A 25,457-nucleotide genomic window follows, 5' to 3' on the forward strand; every position below is an offset into this window, starting at 1 on the left:
CTCATTAGTAATCATCGTTCTAGCTTTATCAACCAAATTAACCACTAACCTCATCACTGTGAAACTGAAGTTTATGTCAGAAAGGGGCATTCGTACTAGGAACTGTAGCACGGCTACATTCACATCATTCTTTTTACATCAGAGTAGTGTAATTTTCATCTGTGGTCCTACATGATTTATATCCAGTCTCTGTGGTCTCCAACTCAAAACAGTCAGATAAGAATCCATGAGATGTTTTGTGAGATCACTGTACACATGAACCAAATGCCTGTTGTCATCAGTCCGTTCTGTTTAAGCCAAACTAGAGAGAAAACTGTACGTAAGAGTTCTTCTTGAAGAAATTGTGCGATTTGAATGTTGAGTAAATTATATTATTGTAAACAAAGCTGTGTAATGTTCACACGGATACATGTCACTGTTAACACAAAAACTCACGAGTGAAAGGCTGGAACTGACCATAAAGGTCGGAACTGTCGTGTGAACGTTGCCTTAAATTCAGATGATTTCAACCTGTTCCTTCAACTTGTGCCTTCTAGAAATGTGTCCCCCACACTTTGTCACTGCCTCATTTCATTAGGTGAACTTTGTAAATCTGCATGCAATTAAAAACCCAAATCAAGGGTTAGGGTTAGTAAGTAATCAAGGTCAGTGCACCCAGCCCTGCAGTATGTGCCACTGCAAACAGGAGACCACACACACCACCACTGTGTTTCTGTCAGTATAGTATCAATTTTTAATTTGAGCTCATGCTTCAGTTTTACACGACTGTTCAATAATATGCAGATTGAAATCAGTTCTTTGTGATTCTGCGACGTATTCGATTCCACTCGTCACCCCGGTGCCATTCGGGAGTCACAGGAGGTGAAAGCTGTAATCAAACCATCTGATTTGGCTAACAGTGATACTGGATCCAGACAATAGATGTTAGTTCATGTGCAAGCACTCAAACCAATGTAGAACTGCTGCTATGGAAACACTATTTCAGTGTTAGAGGAGACGCAGATGAACAATCAAAGGTGAAGAATCAGAACTCAAAGAGTCCTCTCAGCCAGTACAGCAGCTCCTCAGCAAACAACACATCCACACTTTAGAGTAACACTGTAGATAATGTTATTACAGCTGCACTGTGCTGTGGTTTTGACTTTACAGCTGGAAAACAGGGGACATAAGGGAATAAAGTAAACACATACTGTGTCTGATTAACTTTGATCATCTAGTAACACATCACAAGTGTTTAATCCAGGGTCTCTGTGAGCAGCCTTTATTAGTTTGCTGTAGTGATTGAGAGGATTTCTGGATCCTGAGGAGGACAGCACAGCTAGATGTGTGTCTCCGAACTTCTCTCCTAGGTGTGCAGAGTGAGGGAGGATGGAACCATTTCATGAAGTCATCTTAGAATCAATCCTTTCTGCACTGGTGGGTCGCTGGGAGTCACCTGCAGAGCGTCTTCATGAAGATATGCGACTCCTCTTGTGGGCTCTCCTCAACAGATAGACCAGACCCTGAGCGACGAAGGGCCACAGCAGGAAGAGAAGGACGGTCTGACCCGACACGTCGAATGGCCACCACTTCTCCTCCTGAGAGAGACACAAACACAGTGTCAGACCAGAGAAAGAGAAACAAAAACAAAAAGGTTTTCCCATTTTTACTTTTCTTAACCACACAGATTTGACAGGTTCACTCAGGAACAAAACTAATTGTAGAGCAAACACAAATGTAACTGCTACAGACTTACTTGCTGTGAGGCAGTGGTTGAACACTGCAGACATGGTCTCCACTCGGATCCCTGACCCTGTCACACAGAACAAAGCTGTGAGCTCAGAGTACTGAAGGCGGCTCAATGCCCTTAAGTATCACAAGGTTTTAACAAAAAGTTCAGTTCAACTTTGTTGAATTTTGTGGTTTGGGGACTTACATGTGTGGCGGCCAGCCTCTCCACCACCTCCAGCCTGTCCATCACGCTCCTCATGTCCTCTCTGAGCCTGCGTAGAGCCAGTATGATCTGCTGCTGCAGCTGGGCGTCGTGGACCCTGTCCACCACTCCCTCTGAACCATCCCCTCCTCCTCGGCCGGCCCCACCGCCGCCACCCGGGGCCCCCCGCCTCGGACTGCCCTGCGGAGCGCCGCCTGTGGACCATGACAGTAAATTAATTCATCAGACAAGTGCTGCACTCAGCAAGAGTAACACAGTGTGGAGCAGGGTGCTTCACGTCTCCTGCAGAGAGTTCAGTTTGATCCGTGGTGGCAGCTTACGTTCTCTCCAGCTGTGGTAGGAAGCTTCTCGTCCACCGTCTCGAGTCCTCCTGATGGGGCCGTGACCCTTACCGTCCTCGGCTCCCTCTCCACCTTGACCTGCTCCGACATGCCGGGCCTCTGGACAGAGACATGACTCCAAGGACATGTGGCCATTCTGAAAACCGCCGGCCTTCACTGGATTCTGTGGACAGAAATCAGTCCCATTTAAATATGCTGCTTTGTTTACTGCACTGTGTCTGACAAGCTGCAATAATCTCAACCAGCTCTGTGCATCACCACTTTTGAGGATTTGAGCGAGTCGTACCTTGATGCTGCCGAGTTGCTCTACTGAATCCACAGAGTCGCAGAAGATCTCGCTCTCTGAGTCACTGGTCAACACCAAACCCTCAGACACTCCAGAGTCTGTAGCAGCACAACAAAGAGAGTGGAAAGTGGTTTTTAAGAGGGAATACTCTGTATCTGTGCTGGTGTGATTTGACTAAAAACATGAACTGAGGGAAACATGTTGGCCACAAGCGGCTGTGATGTGTGTTGGGCGTTCAGGGAGCAAACAGAGTAGGTCAGTTGCATTTTGGAAGCACTAACTAACACAAACTTGGGGATGTAAACTGTGTCCTTAATTGCATTTTAAAAGTTAGACAGCTTAGAGTAGACATGGTGTCAGGGGAGAAGAGATTTGTGGAGCTGTACTCGACACCTACCATTAGCAATCGTGTTGACAGTGAGGTCTATAACCTCAGGCAGGTTCAACTTCTCATCTGGATCCTCTGGATGAGAAGAATCTACTTCATGTTCTTCCTGATTTTCACCCTGATTCTTCATCTCTTCTGGCTTAGCAGGCTCCTCACTGCCTTTAAGATCTGCGGTATAAGGTCAACACTCACTGAAAATCCATTCTTCTCTTATAAAAGTGAGTGAAAACAGAAAATGATGTTTGCAATGGCTGAAAAACATCAAGAGGCCAAGAGCTAACCTTTGCTGAGTGTCAGCAGTGACTGCGGAGGCCGCGGCATGTCATCAATCACCTGGTAGAGAGGCTCGAAGTGGTGGAAGACCGAGGCAGACTTCTCATCCATGGGCACAGTGTCGATGACCTGCAGAGAGGAAACCTTCACTGATCGCTGCTAAAATCAAGTCCCTGTGTTCATGTGAGCAAGTGGTTTGTCTCGTTAATGCCTCGTTTCAAATTCACAAAAAGCTCTGGATTGTTAAATGCGACTTTTTTAATTCCTTCAAAATGTAAATGTACAGTATCTTTAACTGACAATTTTTTCTGCTGTAGTCTGCAAAAACAGTCCTGTCAGAATTTCAGTGTAGTGAAATACAAGCCCCCCCCTCATCCCAGAAAAGCTGCAACTAATTCAAGCGCTGCATGAGAAGCCGTCAAGCTATCGTGATGATTATCGCTACATTTACTCAGCAATACTTTGGAATGTGCAGGGTCACTTCACACCGTCTGCAGCTGCCTCCAGAAATGCAGCCTGAAGCTCAATTACACACGGAGGAAGCAACCACAGACTCAAGCTGTGTTGTATCCAGAGCGTAAAAGTGTAAAGAAATATACACTTGAAGCTGCAACAATGAGTATCCCCAGGTCCCAAATGATTCAAAAGAGGCATTAAAAGTCCCACCTTATCTAAAAATAGGGTTTGAGTATTAATAAGATAAATCATGTACCTCCTGGGCTACTTTCTTCATCTCGTCCACATATGCTGCCATGGCGCTCTCGCTGCTCATCTCTCCTAGGCGGCTCCAGGCATCCCTAACATATACAGAGATCTATTGTTACACATCACTGCTGTTTGGCCATGTAATGTGTAAAACTGTGTTTTGCAGTTTCAAAAAGGAGATGTTCGAGTAAGATTTAAATTGGTACTTGTTGTTGCCCTTCCACTGCATTAATATGAAAATAAAAACAAAAGCAGAAAACCAGCACGTGAGACTGAGCTCCTCTTTAAATGAACTCTGTGACCACCATCGCTGATGCAAACACCATGAAAATACTCTGATGCAAATAGCTACAGATACAAATCCTCTTATCTAACTACAATTTAAAGCAATCCCAGCAACTGGTACTTCTACCCCGAGCCAATAAATCTGAAAACAGATTCAAACACCCAGAAATCATAGCTACGGGACAATATTTACAACTCTGGGGCCCGTTCTACCAAGCAGGTTTAACTAAGCCTGAGCTCGGAGCTGGTTCACCTTGAGATTTAATACTCTGACTATGGAGTTCCAGAAAAGTTGATCAGCGTCAGTTCAATCAACTCTTCAGGTAATGGAAAATGATGTACGATTCAGAACGATGTACTGAAAAGGTTATCTCTGACAGAATCTCTCATTGCCAGCTTAAATACATGACCTGCAATTCTGTCCTTGTATCAGTTGAAATATAAAACCTATGTTGGTGCTCCTTCTCCCTCTTTCCTGCAAACATTCAATAAATGGCACCAATATGAAGAGCTGACACACACGAGAGCTAATGTCAAACTAAAGTATCTGGCTCCTAACACACAGCCATGGAGAGAAAGTTATTAACTCATACACAGAGAACATCGCACTCCATGCAAGGATCTCACAAATCCAGGTTCAGTGATACACAAGAACACACACCATTTGTAGCGGCCCACTGGGTCCCAGAAGGCCGGACGAGGCACTGTGCAGGGTCCGCACACTGCCTGCTTGTACAGGCTGTAGAAACGCAGCATGACGTCATAGGACGGCCGGTAGGAGCCTGTCAGAGAGCACACATTTATTGGACAGAGGTAGACCAATTCTCAGTTTTTAATGGGAATATCTAGGTTTTTTAATCTCAAATAAAGCAAGTTATTCCTCTTTTAAATGGAGGAAGCCTTAAGGTCACTGTATTCAGACCCCTGACAATTCATGTTTCTTGTTCACAAAGCGAGGCAATGTAAAGGTCAGAGATTAATGCAAGTAAATGTTACCTTGGAAAAGTTGACAGGCGTTTGAAAGACATGTTGTACATACTGTAATTCTTTTACCAAAGATGCAAATAACACAGCTGTGTAAGTGATCAATCTCATGCCTCAAATTGACATGAGATCAAAGTTTTATTTATAAAGCTCAAATTTGCAAATCACAAATTTTCCTGAAGAGGTTTATAACGTGTACAACATGCAACACCCTTAGCCCCCAAACTCAGTTCTCAGGCCCCTCTTCCTGCCCTACTCAGTGCCGATTATCTCCATCAGGTGCGTTTAGAAGCTGAAAGATACTTTGTCTTCTGCTCCACACTTATCTGAGATGGTATCTTCCAGCTGCTGACTGACTGACTGACTGAACACACCTGATCCAGGTAATCAGCAGTCCAAGGGGAGGGCGGATGACCAGGTCTGGGAACCACTGCCCTTGGTAATGCTCGGAGTAGTAAATAAACATTGCAGAAGAGTTCAGCCTTCTTTTGTTATTTGCTCAGACTGCAGCATGTGTTTGCATCGTGTTGGGATTTTCAATGACAAGAGCCTGCAACAGTCTAGCTTAAATTGTTTGTTTTTGCTTGTTTAGATGACAAAATAATGATAATTGGAATTAGTTATTGAGATTTTATACAGATTACATAACCCTAACCCATACAATAAATCAGCACGTTTTTGAATAATCTTTGTTTCTACACACATACTGCACAAGAGCTCAGCTCCAATTAACCTTTTCTGCAGCACAATCACAAACAACTTTAGTGTGTCGATGCTGATAATGTTGTGGCTATAAAAGGCTAAATACCATTTTTGGGGAGGTTATGGATGACATCCACAGCAGCCTGAAACCGTTTCTGGTGATCAACCACAGTCTCTGCCATAGCTGGGACTGGCATGACACTCGTTGAGGTTATCAGAATGGATTCAGATGGCGCTGGAAAAAAGCACACGAACATATGTGTAGTGTGAAGAGTCAGCAGAGTGTCATCAAAAACTGATAATACGACACACACTGGCTGTATTTAAACATCAAGCTGCTTAGAGAAAATTGTCAGTAGCAGCTTCTGAATCGTGCAGGACGTCCACACAACATGTGTGGAAACTAGTCTATAAATTAATGTGGACATCTTAAACATTTGAAGCAAACGTAGGTTGATTTGGTGCATGTGTGTTACAAATGAATCTAACTCTGTAAAGTAGTCTTTAACCATGTTGAAGTACTGTACTGCTGTAAAATGCACATTAAATCATTGTATTAAGTACAAGTAGGCTCCAGCATCAACCACATGCACTAGTAGTGAAATACAACATTTGCCATAAATAAGAAACACGAATACTTATACTAATAAAGTGATGCTTCAGTACAGTAACTGAGTTGTACTTCTACTTCTTCTAAACATGTGCAGCAGGTATTTAAATCCCCTGTACACATGATGCAGGGCCGCATAACTAGTCGACCTGATAGCAGCTATCTCTGTAATAACTAACTGGACTTTCATACCGAATCAAAGTACTGACACATACTGAAACATAGTCTTACACACGATATTCCTCTGCATATAGAAACAGCGCAAGGTTAAACTCAAGCTCAAGAACACGACGTACAGCTTATAGGAGCTCTCTGTGGGGACTAACTTTGCTAACTAACGTTCAGTTAAGTGTAGCTTAGCAGCAGCTAGCTTACTTGCTAACAGGTCTTACCTCAGTGGCTGCGTGTCCTGCGACCTGCCATCAGTAGCACGGTGTAAACAGTAGCACAGACACAGAAAGAGTGAATTGCTCACTGAGCCGGCGAACAACTATGGTTACGGTTACTTCTAAATCTACATAGACGGTGACGTTAATCCGCTAGACTCCCCATGGACCCTACCTGAGCTGGTATCGACCTGAGCTGGTCACTCTGTAGTTTATACAGACGATTTCCGCGTCTAATCACTTGACATGTACGTGACCACGCCCACATTTAAAGTGACGTCCCCGAAAAAGAAAAGAAAATAAAAATCATTTTAATTTGAAGGAGCTCATCTCAGCTCACTGCATGTGTATTTTAATGTCTTCCTTAATAGAAACACATAACTCCTAGTTATTTCTGTTGAAAGGTCAATGTTGAAAGTCTTGATTCTCATGAATCCTAAAATCCCTGGTCTATTTCTGTCCTGCAGTTGTTACTGCTGACTAAAATCTAATCTACTTGTTTTGTAGAGCAGTGCAATCTAGGACATAGTTGGAGCCTGTTTCAGACAACTAAATCAATCCATTACAGCCCCTGTGCAGTCTGTGTGTCACAGCCGACACAACACACATTAGGCCTTGTGCAACAACAATTATGCAGCACCATTGTCCTAATTACAGCAGACAGAGGATTTTCAGTTTATCAGCCAGTCCATCACTTAGATGGTGATTTGGCTCAAATTAGAGATTAGTGAACCGAGAAGAGGAAGGCTGATTCACATTGCACACATGAGCGGCTCTCCTAGGTCTATAATCCGTTTAGGTTTCGTCTGGTGTCAAGTGCCCGGAGAGAAATCACACAAAACCCGGATATTGGGACAATGTGGCTTCAAAACAAAAGCATGATGGTTTTTTTTTCTGCTTTGTGAGCCGGGGATTATTAAACTTTTGGTGTTACTGACACATGAATGTTTTCAATTTACTTATATCTCTGTATCATACATTTTGGACATGTTTCATTTATAGTAGCCTATGTAGGCTCTGGATAGGTCTGGTCATTATAAAACAGAAAGAAGGTAAATTAATTTTAATTAAACAACATTTTCCAGTTAGCTCTGATAATATACTAATACCTGTTAGAGGAAAACATATGTTGAAAATTCAAGGGAAAAGGTGTAACATAAGCTTATGTTACACTTATGTTATGTTAGCTCCTAGGAGGCAAAAAATCAAGCAGAGGTAGAAGAAGTAGAAAGAAACTTCTGCCCAGGTATTCTACAGATGTATAAATCTGAAGTAGGTTGATGTTACTGTATTTTATGCTGCATTACTATTCTTTTTCTATGATTTTACACTTCTTCGCAGGGCAAATACCAGTGTAGTGCACCAAATGTAGTAAAAGTGTAGTAAAATGTTCTGGATTTTAGATTTACTGTATTTGATCAATTTAGTCTCTTTACAGATTGCAATGAGAAATACAATCAAATAATACTTTAGTACTTTTGCTTGTTGTACTGTCTAAACTTTGAGGCAAATAGGTTTTACTAGATAAATAGAGTGTAAATAAAGATCATTTGTTTAAGTTACATTTTTCTACTATTAATTTAAGGATGGTCAATATAGGCTATTATGAAAAAGACTACTTATTTTTAAAAACAATCTTCTTTTTTTTGTGAAGCCTTTTGAGTTTGCAAAAAAAAAAAAAAAAGAAAGAAACTGCGACTCTTATGTTGAAAATCACCTCAGGAAGTCTTTGTCTTTTGCGTGACTTGCCGTCAGTGTTATTCTTACAGTTCTGTGATTATAAATCCAGTCTCAGTGACATCATCAAGGAGAGGGGTTTGGCCTGCCTCCTGCTTTTTCCTCCTCCGGGATAAAAGCATATAGAGCCGCTTCCACCGCGCCGTGTCCGAGGAGACTCTCAAGTCCTCCTCCTGGAGCAGGTCCACGCAGCCTCTCGGCCACTACACAGCTGATCTGTGCACAGGACAGAGACACTTCACAGGGTCCGACTGCAGGGGAGACTGAGGAAGGAGGGGGGAGTCGAGCGCAGCTTCCTTTACATAATGTTGGGCAACAGAAAGAAAGCGAACGGAGCAGGGAGGTCCGACTTAAAGGCCATCGACCCTCTGAGGAATCTGGGTGAGTGTCTGTGCTCCTGCATGTTGTCATCATGATCATAAGAACTATAAACTATAGCCTGAAGTACAGGAAATGTAATCTGAGTACCGTTACCTGGCACCCTGAGTGTCCTCAGCACAGTGGGAATAAGGAGAAACCTTCATTCACTGAACAACAATAACATAAAGTTACTCAGGCTACGAGCTTCTTATAATAATAATAATAATAATAAAAGAATAATACTAATACTAATACTAATAATAATAGGTGTCAGGTTTCAGTATCTTCACTGTGCTCCTTGTCCACAAGTCAAAGCCATAAATGGCACAAAGCAGAGGAGACAGCTCTGATCCCCGTCCCTTTCCTAAGCATCTGTTTATGCAGTGTGATGTTCGACCCTGGTGTCCCACACGGGTAAAAAACTCATATTTAGCAGCTGGTGTGGAAAAAACCTTCTGCACAACCACAGGAGATATTTAGGACAACTGGTTTTCCAGGACCACCAGTGAGAACAAACCGACAACTACTAGACAGTGGAACGCTTTAATAATAAACATGTATAAACAGTGTTGGCTTAAACTGGGTTTTGAGGGTTTGGAGAAGCTCTTGGATGCAGTGGAACTAACTGCTAATAACTGTACAAATATTTATTATCTCTAAGTAAAGATATTTAATATATACATAATATTTCTCGTCCTAATATTCAGCTACATGCATGTATGCAATATAGTATATATATAGGGCATCCAAAGTTCATCCACACTGTCCCACCAGAGGTCAGATATATATTATATATATATAGCCTATCTATATAGTATGTGGCTTAAAAAACATGTAAATCAGCAACACATCATCAATACATTCATATAAACACATTTATTTTGACAAACACAGATAGTTTGTCTTCGACTGGTATGTTTTTAGCACACTTTCACACCTTGGACCACCTCCCCCAACATGCGTGGGCTGTTACAGACCTCCGACCTGACTCCAGTCTAAAACCAGCTGAACAGGTCCTCCCTTCTTTTCCTGGGTTTCTTTTCATTTCCTAGAATTCTTCTAGTCTCCACCTGTGCTGTGCATCCACAGGTGTTTGTTCTTCAGCATGCTTTCATTCAGACAATAGCCCAGCTGCGTCTGTGCTTCACTGTCATCTGTGAATCCGTGCCTGTTGGTACCCCTCTCTGGAAAAGTACAGGATGGGAGAGAGAAAAAGAAAAAGAAAGGTCCTGAGTACAAAAAAGAAGGGGACAAATACATATTTATATGTAATAAGCATAATGAAGTCATTATCTGAGCTAATTACCTTTATCAGTTATTTAAGATCCTGATGGGACACTAATGATCTCTCAGAGCTGTGTCTGACTGTAAAGGCTTTTACTGTTGCTCGCGCACGTGTGTGTGTGTGTCTATGTGTGTGTGTCTATGTGTGTGTCTATGTGTGTGTGTCTATGTGTGTGTCTGTGGCTCCTTAAAGGGTTCATGTATTCCATCGGGGCTTCAAAGCCAACTGCATCAGTCGTAATCATCATCGAAACCTTTTACTAATGACGGTCTTCATTTTCCACACCCAAGCGGATAATTACAGGGGAAGTCAACTTAGTTCAGGCACATTTTTTAAATCGCTGCCTTCAGTTTAGCTAAAAATAAATAAATAGATAAATAAAGATGAACTGTTATTGTCACCAGCCGATTTTAAATCCTCCGTGACGGCACATCACATCATGTCCTCACAGTGGCAGTTTCAAACTCACGTATGTCAATTTAAACATAAAGAGACATTTCCTGACACATTTGAGCTAAAACTAATGTGCTCAGTCATCTGCATATTATAGTTATATAGTCCACTTTACAGGTACTGGGTGTGTATTTAACGTGTGGTGCATCCCATTTAAAGTAAGTAAACACTTGATGCTAGAACTAGGCTGTTGAACACAAAGAGAACTGGTGTAGCAGCCTTTGTATACTCTGATTTTCATTGCAACATGGAATGAAATAATATTTGACTGCTCCAGTTACTGGCCACACATGCACCTTGACATACACATACATACAAAGTATGACCTATTATAATGGATGCAACTTATACCACTCCCAAACTGTAACTATTTCACTTCCTTTTTTCTATTGGAGTATTGTTTCGTTGTGGTTTTGCTACTTTTCAGAAGCATTTCAAAGTGATATTCCATTATTGGTTAATATGTATCCAGCTGACGTCAGGTCCACACGTAAAACGTGCGTTTGGCCTATCTTGACTCTTTTAATTAAGCAAACATCAGCACGTTGTAGATGTGTCGCACAGCAGTATGTGACTACAGGCACCAGCCTGCATCTTCAGTCCCATTCTGTTGTTTCATCACGGCAACACACTGCTCCATGGTGGTGGTTCACGTGGATATCACACACACACACACACACACACACACACAAAAGCACGCACTGAACCCCTCCCACTCCCTCCTCTCTTACTGTAACTCACTGCTGTACACAAAGGAGTGCATGTGCCTGCTTGTGTGTGTGTGTGTGTGTGTGTGTGTCGTTCCAGTATCAAGATGCCTTTGTGAGTGTAGTGACCCAGCCCTTTGCAAACCACAGCGAGACTTCTGTTTCAGCTGCTGATTTCTGCTTACTCAGCTTACGACGCAGCACAAAGACAGCATCGAGGCAGTTGAAAAAAATTCCTTTGAATTGGGGAAATACTGGTTTTTATTAGAGACGCTATTTATTTCTTACCTTTGGCTTAATGCTCATATGTGTACAGTACGTAACTAAGTACGTTTGGTCAGTTTCAGTCAGTGTTTTTTCTTAGTTTCGGTTCTGCGGTGTAGATTAATACTGAAGATAATGAATAGTAGGCCTACATATGGAATAACGTCGCAAGCAAAACAAAGCATTTAAAAGTTTTGTATGTTTCAACTAGCTCCATGAGGGACTCCTCTGTAATGCTTTTCCAGCAATCATAAAGGAGTTCCCACACACCGTATACTGCACACCCGCTGGCTGCTTTTGCTTTACTCTGCACTCCTAAACCATCTCAGATGGTTCAAACTAGGTGACTGCTGAGGCCAGGCCGTCTGATGCAGCACTTATCAAACCACTGCGTCCAATTGTTTGACCAGTGCTGTATATGGCTATAAGGTACCACAGCTACCAAGGCCCCTTACAGCCCATTAGAAGCCTTTCCCCCTGGGAAATGTCGACATTACTTACATTCCACGCGTTCTCATTCAGTTGGTTACTGCAAGTGCTTGACAGCCGTTGATTAGATTGGTTGGCTCTAAGTGGGGTAGCAGAGGGAAAAAGAAAACCTTCCCATTACAAAAATACCTCACTGAGCACTGAGAATTTGCACTGTTCGCTCACAAAGCTCAACTCAAATTGCGTCCATATAGTCTGGAGGGAAATAATGTGTGTGAAACTTTGGCTTTACATCCCAAAGAAATCAAACCTCTAAGAGACTTGACTTCTGTCATTTTTATCAAACCTTTCAATAGGAACACTGCAGCTCATACACAACCCTTCTTCATCTTTTAAACATTTCTGATTTGAATGCCATCTATATAGATCTTAAGATAATCTTCATTTGGACCATAAATATTTACCAAGTTGTGTGTTGTTGGCCCGGGATAAACAAATACTTACTAAATGGATCTTTAACAACATTAGTGACCGACCACTCTCTCCTTTCATTTAGTTAATGATTCCCATGTTGACCTGACTCTTATCTCTGTTGTTTCTGGCCTTCTTTGCTGTAGTTGCTGTATGGCCTCCACTGCTGGTTCTCGTAAAGCTTGTAGTTCAGAAACATCATTATCAAGGCCCTCAGTGATGACTGAGAATAATAAAGAGAATAAGTCCAATGAATCTAGGTCTTCTTCCATCTACTGTCATATTATTGTGAAAAGGTTCAGGGACTCCTCCCCAGGCAGCAGGGAAGGAGCCACATGGCCTTTGGAAACCTAGTGTCACTTAACACAGTCTGCTGCTACATCTACAGTAGAAAAGCAGCCTGCAACTCCTATTAAACAAGAAGGAAGCTAAACATGAACTCTGTAAAAACCTAACATCCTAACATCAAATCTGTCTCTTTACCTTCAGTAAGTTTGTGTTTGTTTTCTCTGAAGGAGTTCAGGACGATGAAGATGTGAAGCAGATGTTACAAGGCTCCAGCATGGTGAAGGTATCACACATTCTGAACTGCTAGTTGCTTTTAGTGAGCAGGAGTTTGCACTAACAACATCACCTGTAATGGATCCATTTGTCATGCGTGAAGGTCCGCTCACCTCGCTGGCAGAAGCGGCGGACGCTGAAGCTGCTGGAAGATGGCGTCACTGTCTGGTGCCAGTCCCACAAAACGTCCAGCCGGGCCAAGGAGCAGCAATCATGTGAGTGTTTGTGGTGAGGTGTAAGAATTTGCTCCGCCGCACACTGACAGGATGGCGTGCACTGGACGTTTCCATTTCAGCCGAGCCACATATTCAAAGTTGGCAGCAGCTAAACACCTAAAAGTGTCGTGTCATCTTAAAAGGAAAGTTTACGAATGAAAGTGTTCTTCCATTTGTCGCGGGGATACCGCTGTAGTTTTGTAAGGGGTCAGTGATAAAATCCATCCAGAGATACAGGGAACTGCACACAGTTAATTCCCATTACGAATGACTTGATTACACAAATAACTACTACTTATATAAAAACTGATTTATTTATTTAAATCTCTATTTGCACAAGGAAGCAAGTGGAGCCGTAAAGACTTCCACCATACGTTAACCTCCTGATCCTTTCAGGGGCCCCACCCAGAGCTTAAGACCTATCTCTGGATGATAATTGTTAACAAGCAGGCTTTTCATTTTCCATAGATGTGGTTCCAGCAGAGCTCAGTGCTGACTGGGCGTGTACGATCAAACACTGATGTTTTGGATCTATTTTTGCTGATTTTAAATGCTACGTACTGCTCTGTACAGACTGCTCTGCTATCTGAGGGTCACACACAGTGGCTTAATTACAGAGATCATCTGTTTCAGCCCGGGACGACGGTCGATCGAGCTGCAGTTCAAACAGGGAGATTATAGGACGTTATATGATTGTAGGAGTTGGTCCCAGAACCTGAGGTTTCATGCTGTATAGCTACCATATGACCCAACCACTAGGTTTGCCTCCCAAGTACAAGAAAAGGCCTTCCCGCAAGAGCTAACTTTGCTTATGTGGCACAGTGTGTGTTTGTGTGTACATGTTGGTGTGTGTAATGTGGACTGTCCTCTGACCACAGCTACAGATGTGTGGTCGTGTGTGGGGGGGGTGTCTTACTTGCTTTCTCGACCACGTGGACCATTATTGATGAAAGACGAGTAGTTTCCTCTTGCACATTACTACTTTATCACTGCTGTGTTATCTTTTTAGGCTCACAGTGTGGAGGGGCAGACGGAGAAAGTTGTCAGTGATTCAGGTCTGGACTGGTGGCTGAGGCTCACCTGGCCGTCTCCTCCACACGCTGTGGATTTCCATGTTAACGAAAGTCTTCATAGGGTGAAGAACCAGTGATTACTGAGTTGTAATTTATTGGGTAAAAATGGAATCATAGGGATTAAGAAAATTAAGAAAATAATACAGGCTCAGAACACAAGCAAGATTAGTTTTTACTAACTAACTACTAAAATGAAAGAGATTATTATTATTATATTTATTATATATATATTATATTTATTTATTAGATTATTATTATTGTAGTTTTGCACATATAGTACTAGTACTAGTCTATAGTACATATCATAAGACAGCTTTACACCACTTAGGACATAAAGCAGAATCAAGAATCAAAAGAAAACATGAAACACAACTGTGTGCAAATGGTCTGTGCCTGAGTTTGAAGCAGTTCACAGAATGTGTCTGTTTACAACGTCTATCAGGAAGATAGTAGCATGTACGCTGGATAAGAGGTGATAACCAACTGATAATGTTTGATAGATTATCAGACTTTTACTCCTGATTCTTGAACTACAGAGTATTTTTACACTGCTGGTACTGAGAACATACATCTGTAGTTAGTTGTACATACACACATACCAACATGCAGACTCCACTGTTGTTGAGCTCATACTACACCTGAGCTCTCTGAGGAGGCATCCTAGGAAGATTTGATTAATTTGAGAGGAATTCCCTTCTCTCTGTCTTTCTCTCTTCTCTGGCGTCCGTACACCAACATGTCAGTCTGCAGCTTTACATGAAACAAGCTGTGTGTAGTTTCCCGTGCAACCACAGGCAAACAGAGACGGACGAACACCAGCTGGTGGCCAGTAGTAATGTTTGAAGTGATTTATTCAAATGTGCAAGATGATCTGCGATTTGAAAGTTAAAGCACACATATATGGACACATTCATAGGAAAATTTGCATTAGAGTGTGCTGGATGAATAAACAGACCCTGGGAAATATGACACATAATGAGATTTGTGTTAACATTTACTTCAATTCAGTTCAATTCAATTCAACAGTGCAGCACTGTCGTCAGTGACATATGCTGGTACCTGTAAACTTTGATTTCCTGTTGACACGTGGTAAAATGTCACACCAAATCCAAACAGCAAATCCAGTAACACAGCAAATATAGTAAACTGTGGTAAAAGCATGAATAGCAGGGGTGTGATAAATATTAGCAGTACACAGAAAAGCTAAAATGATTCAAAAGTAAATACAAGAAGTGAGTACGTTTGTGTGTGCACGGTGGCGGGTGCTTTGCGTGTTAACACAAACACACAAGAGATGACGGGGGTGTTGCACTAAGTCTGAATGACGCCTCCTTAAATACACACTACACAGAGGCTGGAAGAAACATGTAAGAGAGTATGAGCTGCCATTGTTGCTAGAATGTAGACTGGGTGTAAAAGGGAAATGTAGTACAACTGACAGCCACAGTAAGGATGGAAACTCGATAATCCCTGAGTTCGTTTGTCTGTTGTTGTTTCGAGCAGTGAAAGTAAAAGTAGAAATGAAACTTTTCTCTAGTTGTAGAATAACAAAATCTTTCTCAGGCACTGATCCAGTGTGAGATAGAAGGGTTCACTCTTCCAGAGGATCACAAATGACAAAAAATGGCGACACTCACTGGCCAAAACGTTGCATTGCATTTGTACAGGTGAAGGAAATAGAATAATGTGACACGTGCAGCATACAAGTGGTATATTTGTGCTCTCCTTTATGACGGCTTGTACCAATGTTTTCTGTCAAACCTGCAAAATAAACTGTTAGACAATACTAGCATTCCAATAAAATCACCAAAACCACATCTTCTTCTTCTTCTCTTTTATCCCTGCATTTCCTAACACGCCCTCAGTCTCTATCATGGAGGTGGAGTGTGTCCGGGAGGGTTGCCAGTCAGAGCTGTTGCGGCGGATGGTCGGCACGGTACCCGAGGGCTCCTGTTTGACGGTGGTTTTCAAAGGACCCCGTAAGAGCCTGGATCTCCTCTGTCACAGTGATGAGGAGGCCCAGCGCTGGGCTCGCGGCATACGAAAGCTACAGGAGCGGGTGGAGAACATGACTCAGAAGGAAAAACTTGATCAATATCCTAAGATAAGACAAGACAGTGTCAAACTGTAACAAATGTCCTCTGACCTCTGGCTATTTCCTTGACTGTGTTTGTCACCTGGATTCATGCTTACCTGAGTCGGGCTGACCAGAACCACGATGACAAGATGAGCTATGAAGAAGTCCAAACACTGCTGCAGATGATCAATATAGACCTCAGCGACCAGTATGCGCGCAGCCTTTTCCAGGTTACCACACACACACACACACACACACACTACTACTCCTACTACTTCTACACTAGTCTGACAGTATTCATTTGATTTCACTAATGACTAATGAGTGTTGCTAATCAACAGTGATCATCAGTCTTGTTTCTTTGACAGAAATGTGACCGGTCAGCTGATGGCCGTCTGGACCATGGGGAGATTGAAGTCTTCTGCAGGGAGCTGTTGCGGAGACCAGAGCTGGATGCTGTGTTTATCCGCTACTCTGCAAATGGCTGTGTACTTTCCACTGTGGACCTGAGGGATTTCTTGAAAGACCAGGGAGAGGACAGCTCGCTCATCCATGCCCAAAGCCTCATACTCACATATGAACTCAACGAGTGGGGTATGATATTTTCCTGGTGTAAAACTAAAAGTGGATGGCTGGACTAAGGAGATTTGCTGGTTCAGGTTTATCATTCTATAGTACCTAGATAATGGCACGTCATAGGAAAATATGGTTTCTCTTCTTGGTATCAGAGGGCAGATGCTGTTGCATTTGGAAGTAGCTGCACATAAGATATGAATTATATCAAACTGTGAACAGAAAGTTACTATACTATTTTTGCATGTCTACAAACATGCATTAGGCCCAAATCTTTTCTAACTTAATATCTAAATAGTTCTTTGTAGTCCAGTAGGAAGTCAGAAAAAAAGTATTTATAAAAGAACCTGATGCAACCTTCACAAATATTGCACAAGGTGAAGATCATGAATGTAGCTTTAACCTCTTTATGTCCAAAAAACATGCATCTGGAGCTAAAATGGCTAAAAGTGCTCTATTGTTCTGTAAACTGCATTAATAGTCCTACTACTAACAAACAGGTCACTTGCAAATAGTTCATGTCCTTTATTGACCTGTGTTTGCGTCTTTGCCCAGTACAGCCCAGAAGAATCAGTTCATGACACCCAATGGTTTCACCATGTACATGCTGTCCAAGGAGAACTGTATCTTCAACCCGGAACATGGGAGGGTTTACCAAGACATGAAACAGCCACTGGCACATTACTTCATCTCTTCATCCCATAATACTTACCTTACTAAGGACCAGCTGACAGGGGACAGCAGCACAGAGCCATACATCCGGTAAGAACGGGCAGCACACAGGTAGAAGGAGCCAATTAATCAACAAATAAAAGAAATAATAAAAGAGCTGTCTTTCCTCTCCACTTTTATAATCCAAACTTTAAGGACAACTACAGTTTATCAGTTCAACACACACACTCGCATTGTTTTTGCTTGATCTTGTGGAATGCAACTGTTCAGACGCACTCCTTTGGTCCTTAACCCACATCATCGTCATGTTCACCATCACTGACAGCACTTTGACAGTACATTACATAACTGTAAGGCTGGATCCAACAGACATTTGACCTCCATGAAAAAAAAAAAACACCCTTTAGAAATATCATGTAGCCAGCACGTGCACCCAGAGCCCCTAGCATTCAGACGCTTTATCTTTCCAAGGATTCAAGCCAATGGGAGCAAAACTAATTAGAAATCTGTATTTGTCACCAATTAAGAGAAATCAGCTCACAGATTATTCACACATTCCACTTAATTCCACTTAAGTAATTAAAGTAAGTATTTAAACATACTCACAGAATCTTTTTTGTTTCTTAAAAGAAGTTCTTAAAGATGTTTTTTTCTCTTAGAGCCCTGAATCATGGCTGTCGCTGTGTGGAGCTGGACTGTTGGGACGGTGATAAAGGAGAGCCAGTCATCTACCACGGACACACTCTCACCTCCAAAGTGCCCTTTGTCGAAGTTATTCAGACAATCAACGAATATGCTTTTAAAGTGAGTACACCTCTAAAATGTTTAAATTCAATAATTACAGTGTTTTGACTTGGTCATCTACCCATTTCAAACATTATCCATGACTCCCAGGCCTCTCCATACCCCCTGATCCTCTCTCTGGAGAATCACTGCTCTGTGGAGCAGCAGACAGTAATGGCTCGACACCTGCGATCGATCCTGGGAGACAAGCTCCTCACCAAGCCCCTTGAAGGTATTGATATTCAGACGCTGCCTTCTCCAGAGGTAAGAAGTCACTGTTTCATATTCAGACAAACAAATACAGTATGTCTGGTGAGCCTTAATGTGTTGTTAACTAGGACATAGATCACGTTTGATTAAGCTCTTGATTAAGAAACACATTTTCACATTTGCCTGAAACGATAAGAATAAGAACCTGACATGATTAAATCATTTGTCTAGATATATATTTGTACAGAAACCCTGGTTCTGTCAGCTCTTCTGTGTCCCACTTATTCTACTTTTAGAATCAATCAGAACATATGCTTGAATGTTGTTGTGTGCCCCAGTAATCTCACTCCCCTGAGGCCTGTAGCCCATATTTGCATTTACAATAATAGGCAATTCAAATCAAATTATTTCATATAATTAGCTTGGAGGACTTTATCCTAATGTGTTTGTATTTTCTCATGTAGACATTCTCTTTTTTTGTCAGTGATTATAACAAATACAGCATTATTAGTTACAAAATAAGTATAGCATGATTTTTAAATGAAGCTGCAATACCACAGTAGCAAAGGTTTTAGCAAGTTGTGGTGGGGCTGATATAAACTGCATGTTCTTTACATAATGTTGAGCTGTTTCATGTATAAGAAATGGTATTGGAAATGAGATGGTTTTTAAATCAAACCATAGTTTAAACCACCACCATGGTACAGCATGTAACTGTTAGGCATAGGGTTAGTAGTTTTGCACAGTGCAATGCAGAATGGTTGGTGCAACAGGAGGCCATGGTTAGGGTTAGTAAAAAATGACTAAATGCAGGTAGGCATCAGGAAAAGAAAGATGAGCATTGAAACAGAAGTCAAAATAAAAGCAAAGGTTTTCTTCTTATCGTTTACAATTGAGAATGCAGCTGACTGACCAGAATTGGAGTTGTCATTTTGCACTACAGCAAAAATATGGCCATTAATCAGCAGGTGTCAGAAAAAAAGTGTATCACAGTCTGCTGTGTATGATTGAGTGGTTAGAGTACCCATGCTGACTCCTGTACCCTGTACCAGCAGGTTGGGTGCAGATTTTATTTTATAATTTATAGTTAAGCGTCCTAACGGCTCAAGTCCATAAGCCTTTACAGTCCTATGCAGGACTCTGGAGCTGTTCAGCACATAGTATTACCAAAAGTACTTTGGTTTTGTGCAGCATCTTCAAGGACCTCAAACAGAACTTTTGGGAATAATAGCATGACAGAAACATTGTACTTTTGTCTGATAATATGTGTTTTGTTCATGTTGGCTGTGTGTGTGTGCAGGACCTTAAAGGTAAAATCCTGGTCAAGGGGAAGAAGCAGCACGTGGTGGAAGGCTCATCCGACTCCTCAGACTTCAGCTCCTCAGATGAGGAAGGCAGACCCAGTAGAAAGAAAGAGGACAAGAAGGTCCCCACGGTAGCTGGTCACTTGGATTATGGCTGTAGAACTCCTACTGTTCACAACATTACATTCAATTGTTAAACTGACACTGAAAGTGACCAGTTTTGTGTGTGTGTCATTCCAGCCCGGTGTGTCTAAGCTGAGTCCAGAGCTGTCGGACCTGGTTGTGTACACCCGCAGCGTTCCTTTTAAAAGCTTTGAGCAAGCTGCTAAAAACCCAGCAACCGACATGTCGTCTTTCTCTGAGAGTGAAGCCCTCAGGTTCATTAAGGAATCAGGTAGGATGTGTATGTGTGACTACACCTACTTTCTGAAAGAAACAGGAAATTGTTTCCATGTTGCCAACAAATACTACCAGAAGTCTTAAAGGTTAAAATCAAGATTTGCTGGGACACAAAGTACTAATTGGACCAATTGGACTTTTTCTATCCTGCTCCTCCAGGGATGTCTTTTGTCCGTCACAATGGTCACCAGCTCAGCAGGATCTACCCCTCAGGCCAGCGCCTCCAGTCCTCCAACTACAATCCTCAGGAAATGTGGAATGCAGGCTGTCAGATTGGTGAGAGAAACCACTCAGAAGCAAAATCTTTTTGCTTCTTACCTCTGTCTGTTTGGTCTAACACCTAACAACAATTCTTCTAGACAGAAGTTCATGCTGCTAACACCACTGCTCTGTGCTTTCTGCAGTTGCTTTGAACTTCCAGACACCAGGCGAGCAGATGGACCTAAACCACGGCAGGTTCATGCAGAATGGTCAGTGTGGGTACATCCTAAAGCCGCCCTTCATGTACCATCCCGAAACCACCTTCAACCCAGAAAATGTCGGCGGAGGTCCTGGTCACAGGCCTGTCCTGCTTACTGTTCGGGTAAGATTGTGACAAGCAGCTAAACGGGTGAAACTACAGACGCCAGAAGTATTTTTGTAACTGTTAATTTGCATTTGGAAGCATTAAATTAAGATCATACTATTTGTTATTCCAGATTATTTCAGCTCAGCAGCTGCCCAAACCTCAATGGGACAAACCCAGCTCCATTGTGGATCCTCAGGTGTGGGTGGAGATACATGGTGTTCCAATTGACATTGACAAGAAGAAATCTCACCATGTTGACAACAATGGTATACCTACCCCACTCAACCTTAAATGACCATATTAGCAGTATTTAGCAATTTCTGCACAGTTTAAAAAGTCCTACAGCTGAAAAGATTTTATGTAAATTGTAAACAAAAAGGTACATTGACTTTAATTTAACTTAAATAAACAGCTAAAAGAAGTGAATGAATGTTTGAGAGATAAAGTAAGTAACAGTAGGCTTTATTGATTAATGATTGCTATTATGTTACAGTACATGTTAAATCACCAGTCCAGGTGATACAAAATGTAATCAGAACATGTTAAGGATTGCATTTTGCAGTTTACCTGTCAGGGCTACATAAAAAAGAGCCATATATTGCATGTGTGCACGAACTTGTGTGAAAAAGCTCTGTGTTTCAGGCTTTAACCCACGGTGGGACTGTACCTTCAACTTCACCATCCATGTCCCTGACTTGGCTCTGGTTCGCTTCATGGTGGAAGACTATGACTATACCTCAAGGAATGACTTCCTAGGGCAATGCACCCTGCCTTTCACCAGTCTTCGCACAGGTGTGTGTGTGTGTGTGTGTGTGTGTGTGGCATGGAGGGTGTATCCAAGACATTTTTTTCATCCTGACATTGTATAAATAACTCTTTGCTCTCCTGACCTTCTTTCCCTTTACCTCCACAGGGTATCGTCATGTCCGACTACTGAAACTGGATGGTTCCAGCCTTTCGCCTTCCTCTCTCTTCATCCATGTCAAGGTCACCCCCTGTCAAAGAAGTTCCTTCAATTAATTACAGAAGTAACTGGCCAGATTATTGACCAAGTCTACAGCCAAAAAAATCCCAGTCCCCATTTACCCCACAAGAACATGATGCACGGAAGCCACTGTACACATCCAGTTTTAAACTTGGGCCCTAACTGCCCAACGTACACCTATATACACAACATGTTTAGTTGCCAGTATTCAAAATGTATGAAGAGAAAACACAACACTGTTCTCACCTTTAAATGCTTATAGCCAAAACAAAACAGCAAACATAGAATCAGGAGGGAAATACCACGAGCAATGAATGCTAGTAGGTTTAACTGGACTCATTCACTTCAACAAAAACTACCAGTAACAGTGACTTGACTGAGCCTGCTGAAGTCGACATATTTCAATGTACTAGACTATGTCCAATGTTTGGTGCTAGATTTTTCCCTACATTTTGAAAATATGCACTAAATGCATCTGCATTTATCATGTATGTGAAAAGTCTTGATATGCCCGCTCGTACCGTGCTGAGACCTCTGTCGTGCTCTACCAGGCGATACCTTTCTTCATTCCAACACACTTGGTTGACAAATGTTTAACAAGTGTGTTTTCTGAAATCAACAGCGTAACTCTCAGTTCAGTTCATGAAGCAGTTGGCTGCATTGGGGACTCTCTCTAGGATGTTAGGCCTGTTGCCCTATTGTTGAATGCAGCCTTATGAAATACCTATAAATGCTTTTTCCAGAACTGTAGTTGAAGAACAATTGATGCAGACTTCAGGCTAAAATGTGCAAGGCACTAGATCAGTGGGGTTGTATTGTTTAATAGCATTTTTCCCTGCATGGTACCGGCTAGACTCTACTCACAATCCTTAGTTTTCCAGGGCTACTTTTCAGTTTTTTCATTCTTCCTGTAATTCAAATTTGTAGCAGTTCACCACAGTTTCGTGTAGCATTGCTATGATGACCAGCTACATTAAGGGGGTACTATTTGCAATGGAAAATAAAGTTCCTGTTAATAAAACCGAGTAAAGTATAATAGAATCAAGTCGAGTAGAGTTGGTACCATGCGGTAGAAAGATTCTATATGGTACTACTGATATGAGGAGGGATGGATTGAGCTGACATGAGTGTGAAGTCATGTTAACTCACTGCTCAGTGGTTTGAAGAACTGAGATTTTACGTTACGTTAGATTGGAACGTTTTCAAGGTGGCAGTCCTTGTATCCTCCGTCACGACTTGTGACATTGTAGAGCTACTGTTACTGTTACTGTTACTGTTACTGTTGCTCGGCTTGCTTGGCAGCCTAGTACAGGTTTTTAATCCAAGTGTTTCATCCTTACAAAAGCATCACTACCAGGATGTATCCCTGTGCTGCAGCCAATGAAGGAAATTCTACTGAAGGAAGGATTCAAATGAATTGAATTGAATGGGATGTTGCACTAAAACTGCTGTATATGGTTATAGAAAAGTTTTTATCAAGGGAAAATGATTTATTCCTTTATTTTCCATAGACTTTACACAGTAGAATCACAGTTAGGAAGGATCACTTGACATCCAACATAAACAGAAGAAATAATTACAGCAGCTAATAATGACTCTTGTCAGTGAAGAAACACATCTGTAAGAACTATATATTATTTAATCAAATACAGTGATCAAATTTGAAGTTGAAAGCTTTTTCTGGAGCTTTTGACTGTATCACACTAACGCTATAGTAACCAGGTTAGAGGTTATGCAGGAACCTGCAATATACCAGCATGGTCACATGTAAACATGTCAACAGTAAAAAGATTTATCCAAAGTTAAAATGCCACTTCCTGAATTATTTCAGTTTTTAATTTAACAAGCAGCGACATGTTCAGTGATGGCGCTGCACTAATTTATAATTCTAGAGGATACGTTGTGTCAGTTTATTCTGACTGTGGATACAGTTATTTTCATATATTGTACAAGGATGCACTCCTCAAGTTACAATTTCTCATTTGTATTACATTAAAGAATTAAGTTTATTTTATTAAGGCAATTGTAGCTAGCATGCTCACGTGTATGTCATTGTAATGATTACACAAGCACATGCATGAGTTCAGAGGCCTTCAAATTACTAGAAGAAGGCAGTGGGATATAGATGAAGTTCCTAATAATATATTACACTACATCAAAAGCAATTCAAAAATATAACACATTAAAAATATGTCAGATAAATAAGATCAAATCGTGTTTCTGCCTTTCTGACACAAGTTGTACAAATGAATGGTTGCAGTACTTTTATAATATAGACGAAATTTCAACATACTTGTTTCCTAAATGTTTGATTTACAGTAATAGTAAAGTAACTGACAGGGACCAAACTGTACATCTTATGTAATTGAGTAATTAGCTAGAGTTTTTATATTATAAGTAGAATTTAGTAACTTATGCAATACAAAAATAATGATATGCACTAGATACAGTATAATGTAGCTGCTGCATTATGAGCTTTTGTAGAAGACATATGTACTGTAGGCGTGTTTTATACTTGAGTTTTCCTCTTATTTTATTTTCCTTTTATTTACTTTGTGTTCACATTCTGTGCAAGGAGAGTCAGTCAGTCTGATCTTAGTGACTGTGACATAAAGGTTTTATTACTGTCAAAGAAATTCCTTTGTTGGATATCACCTTGTTAAGTCATGTATTGAATGCCATGTTAAAAAGTTTTAATACTGTGTTGTTTTATTGAGGACATTTTTCTGTAAAACTATGAAGATTCAAGTCGAGTTTATCTCTGACGTCAGCTCGGAGGTTATCAGAGGTCGATGAGAAATCAAATCAATCGATTCAGTGAGGAACACGTGTACTGTCATTTTAACAAAACATGTATAACTGTATGATGAGAAAGTTCTTAAGGTAGTGGGACGTCACCATTTTGCCAATTTATATTTGACAATATCTGTAAATGAATCCCAGCACCATGTGAGACAATATTGCATTTACTCATATGTATTAAGACTTGGAAGTGGAGGAATGGGAGGCTGAGCAGGGCCATCCTAACCACACCATGCCACGCCATTCTACCAATCAACGTGTGCGTCCAGACCTTCAACTGTGTCGAACTACAGTTGTGTAGTTTTGTTATCAGCTGTAGCAATTAAACAACACTGTGACTGTACAATAAAACACATTAACATTGATGTGGTTCACTTATTATTTCTGAACTTGTACTAAATGTTATTTCTGTAAACATGTAATATTCTGTCTTATATATGCAGTTATAGACATAAATAGAAATCTCAACACTATATAGAACAAAATGAAGAACACACTATTTAACAATGTATTATTGCATATGTTAAGCTTAAACAGTGTGATGATTAAAGTGCTAAACTGAACACTAACACACATCAATTAAGCATATATCAGTCATATTGATTTATGTTCACAATCATCTTTTTTATTTATTTA

At 41.2% G+C, this 25,457-nt stretch overlaps 2 protein-coding genes across 3 annotated transcripts; one reads left to right on the forward strand and one right to left on the reverse strand.

Moving 5' to 3' along the window:
* Positions 1-705: 705 nt before the first annotated feature.
* Positions 706-7,124, reverse strand: acbd4 (acyl-CoA binding domain containing 4). Its single transcript, XM_026352007.1, has 11 exons — positions 6,900-7,124; positions 6,004-6,132; positions 4,873-4,993; positions 3,934-4,018; positions 3,230-3,350; positions 2,958-3,116; positions 2,561-2,658; positions 2,254-2,437; positions 1,916-2,127; positions 1,736-1,792; positions 706-1,577 (listed from the first exon to the last, which is right to left on the reverse strand). Exons 2-11 carry the CDS (start codon positions 6,092-6,094, stop codon positions 1,449-1,451), a joined length of 1,257 nt encoding a protein of 418 aa, XP_026207792.1. The 5' UTR covers positions 6,095-6,132; positions 6,900-7,124; the 3' UTR covers positions 706-1,448.
* Positions 7,125-8,623: 1,499 nt separating this feature from the next.
* On the forward strand, positions 8,624-25,186 carry plcd3b (phospholipase C, delta 3b). Of its 2 annotated transcripts, none has more exons than XM_026352003.1 (16): positions 8,624-9,011; positions 13,115-13,170; positions 13,264-13,375; positions 16,314-16,542; positions 16,626-16,755; positions 16,894-17,119; positions 17,659-17,860; positions 18,430-18,574; positions 18,665-18,817; positions 20,064-20,198; positions 20,308-20,461; positions 20,626-20,742; positions 20,871-21,049; positions 21,165-21,300; positions 21,677-21,826; positions 21,948-25,186. In XM_026352003.1, exons 1-16 carry the CDS (start codon positions 8,936-8,938, stop codon positions 22,052-22,054), a joined length of 2,307 nt encoding a protein of 768 aa, XP_026207788.1. In that variant the 5' UTR covers positions 8,624-8,935; the 3' UTR covers positions 22,055-25,186. The 2 variants fall into 2 exon arrangements, with proteins under 2 accessions (XP_026207788.1, XP_026207789.1); XM_026352004.1 differs by having other exon boundaries at positions 13,118-13,170.
* Positions 25,187-25,457: the final 271 nt, after the last annotated feature.

The sequence above is a fragment of the Anabas testudineus genome, chromosome 19 (genome assembly GCF_900324465.2).
Source record: "Anabas testudineus chromosome 19, fAnaTes1.2, whole genome shotgun sequence".
Lineage (NCBI taxonomy): Eukaryota > Metazoa > Chordata > Actinopteri > Anabantiformes > Anabantidae > Anabas > Anabas testudineus.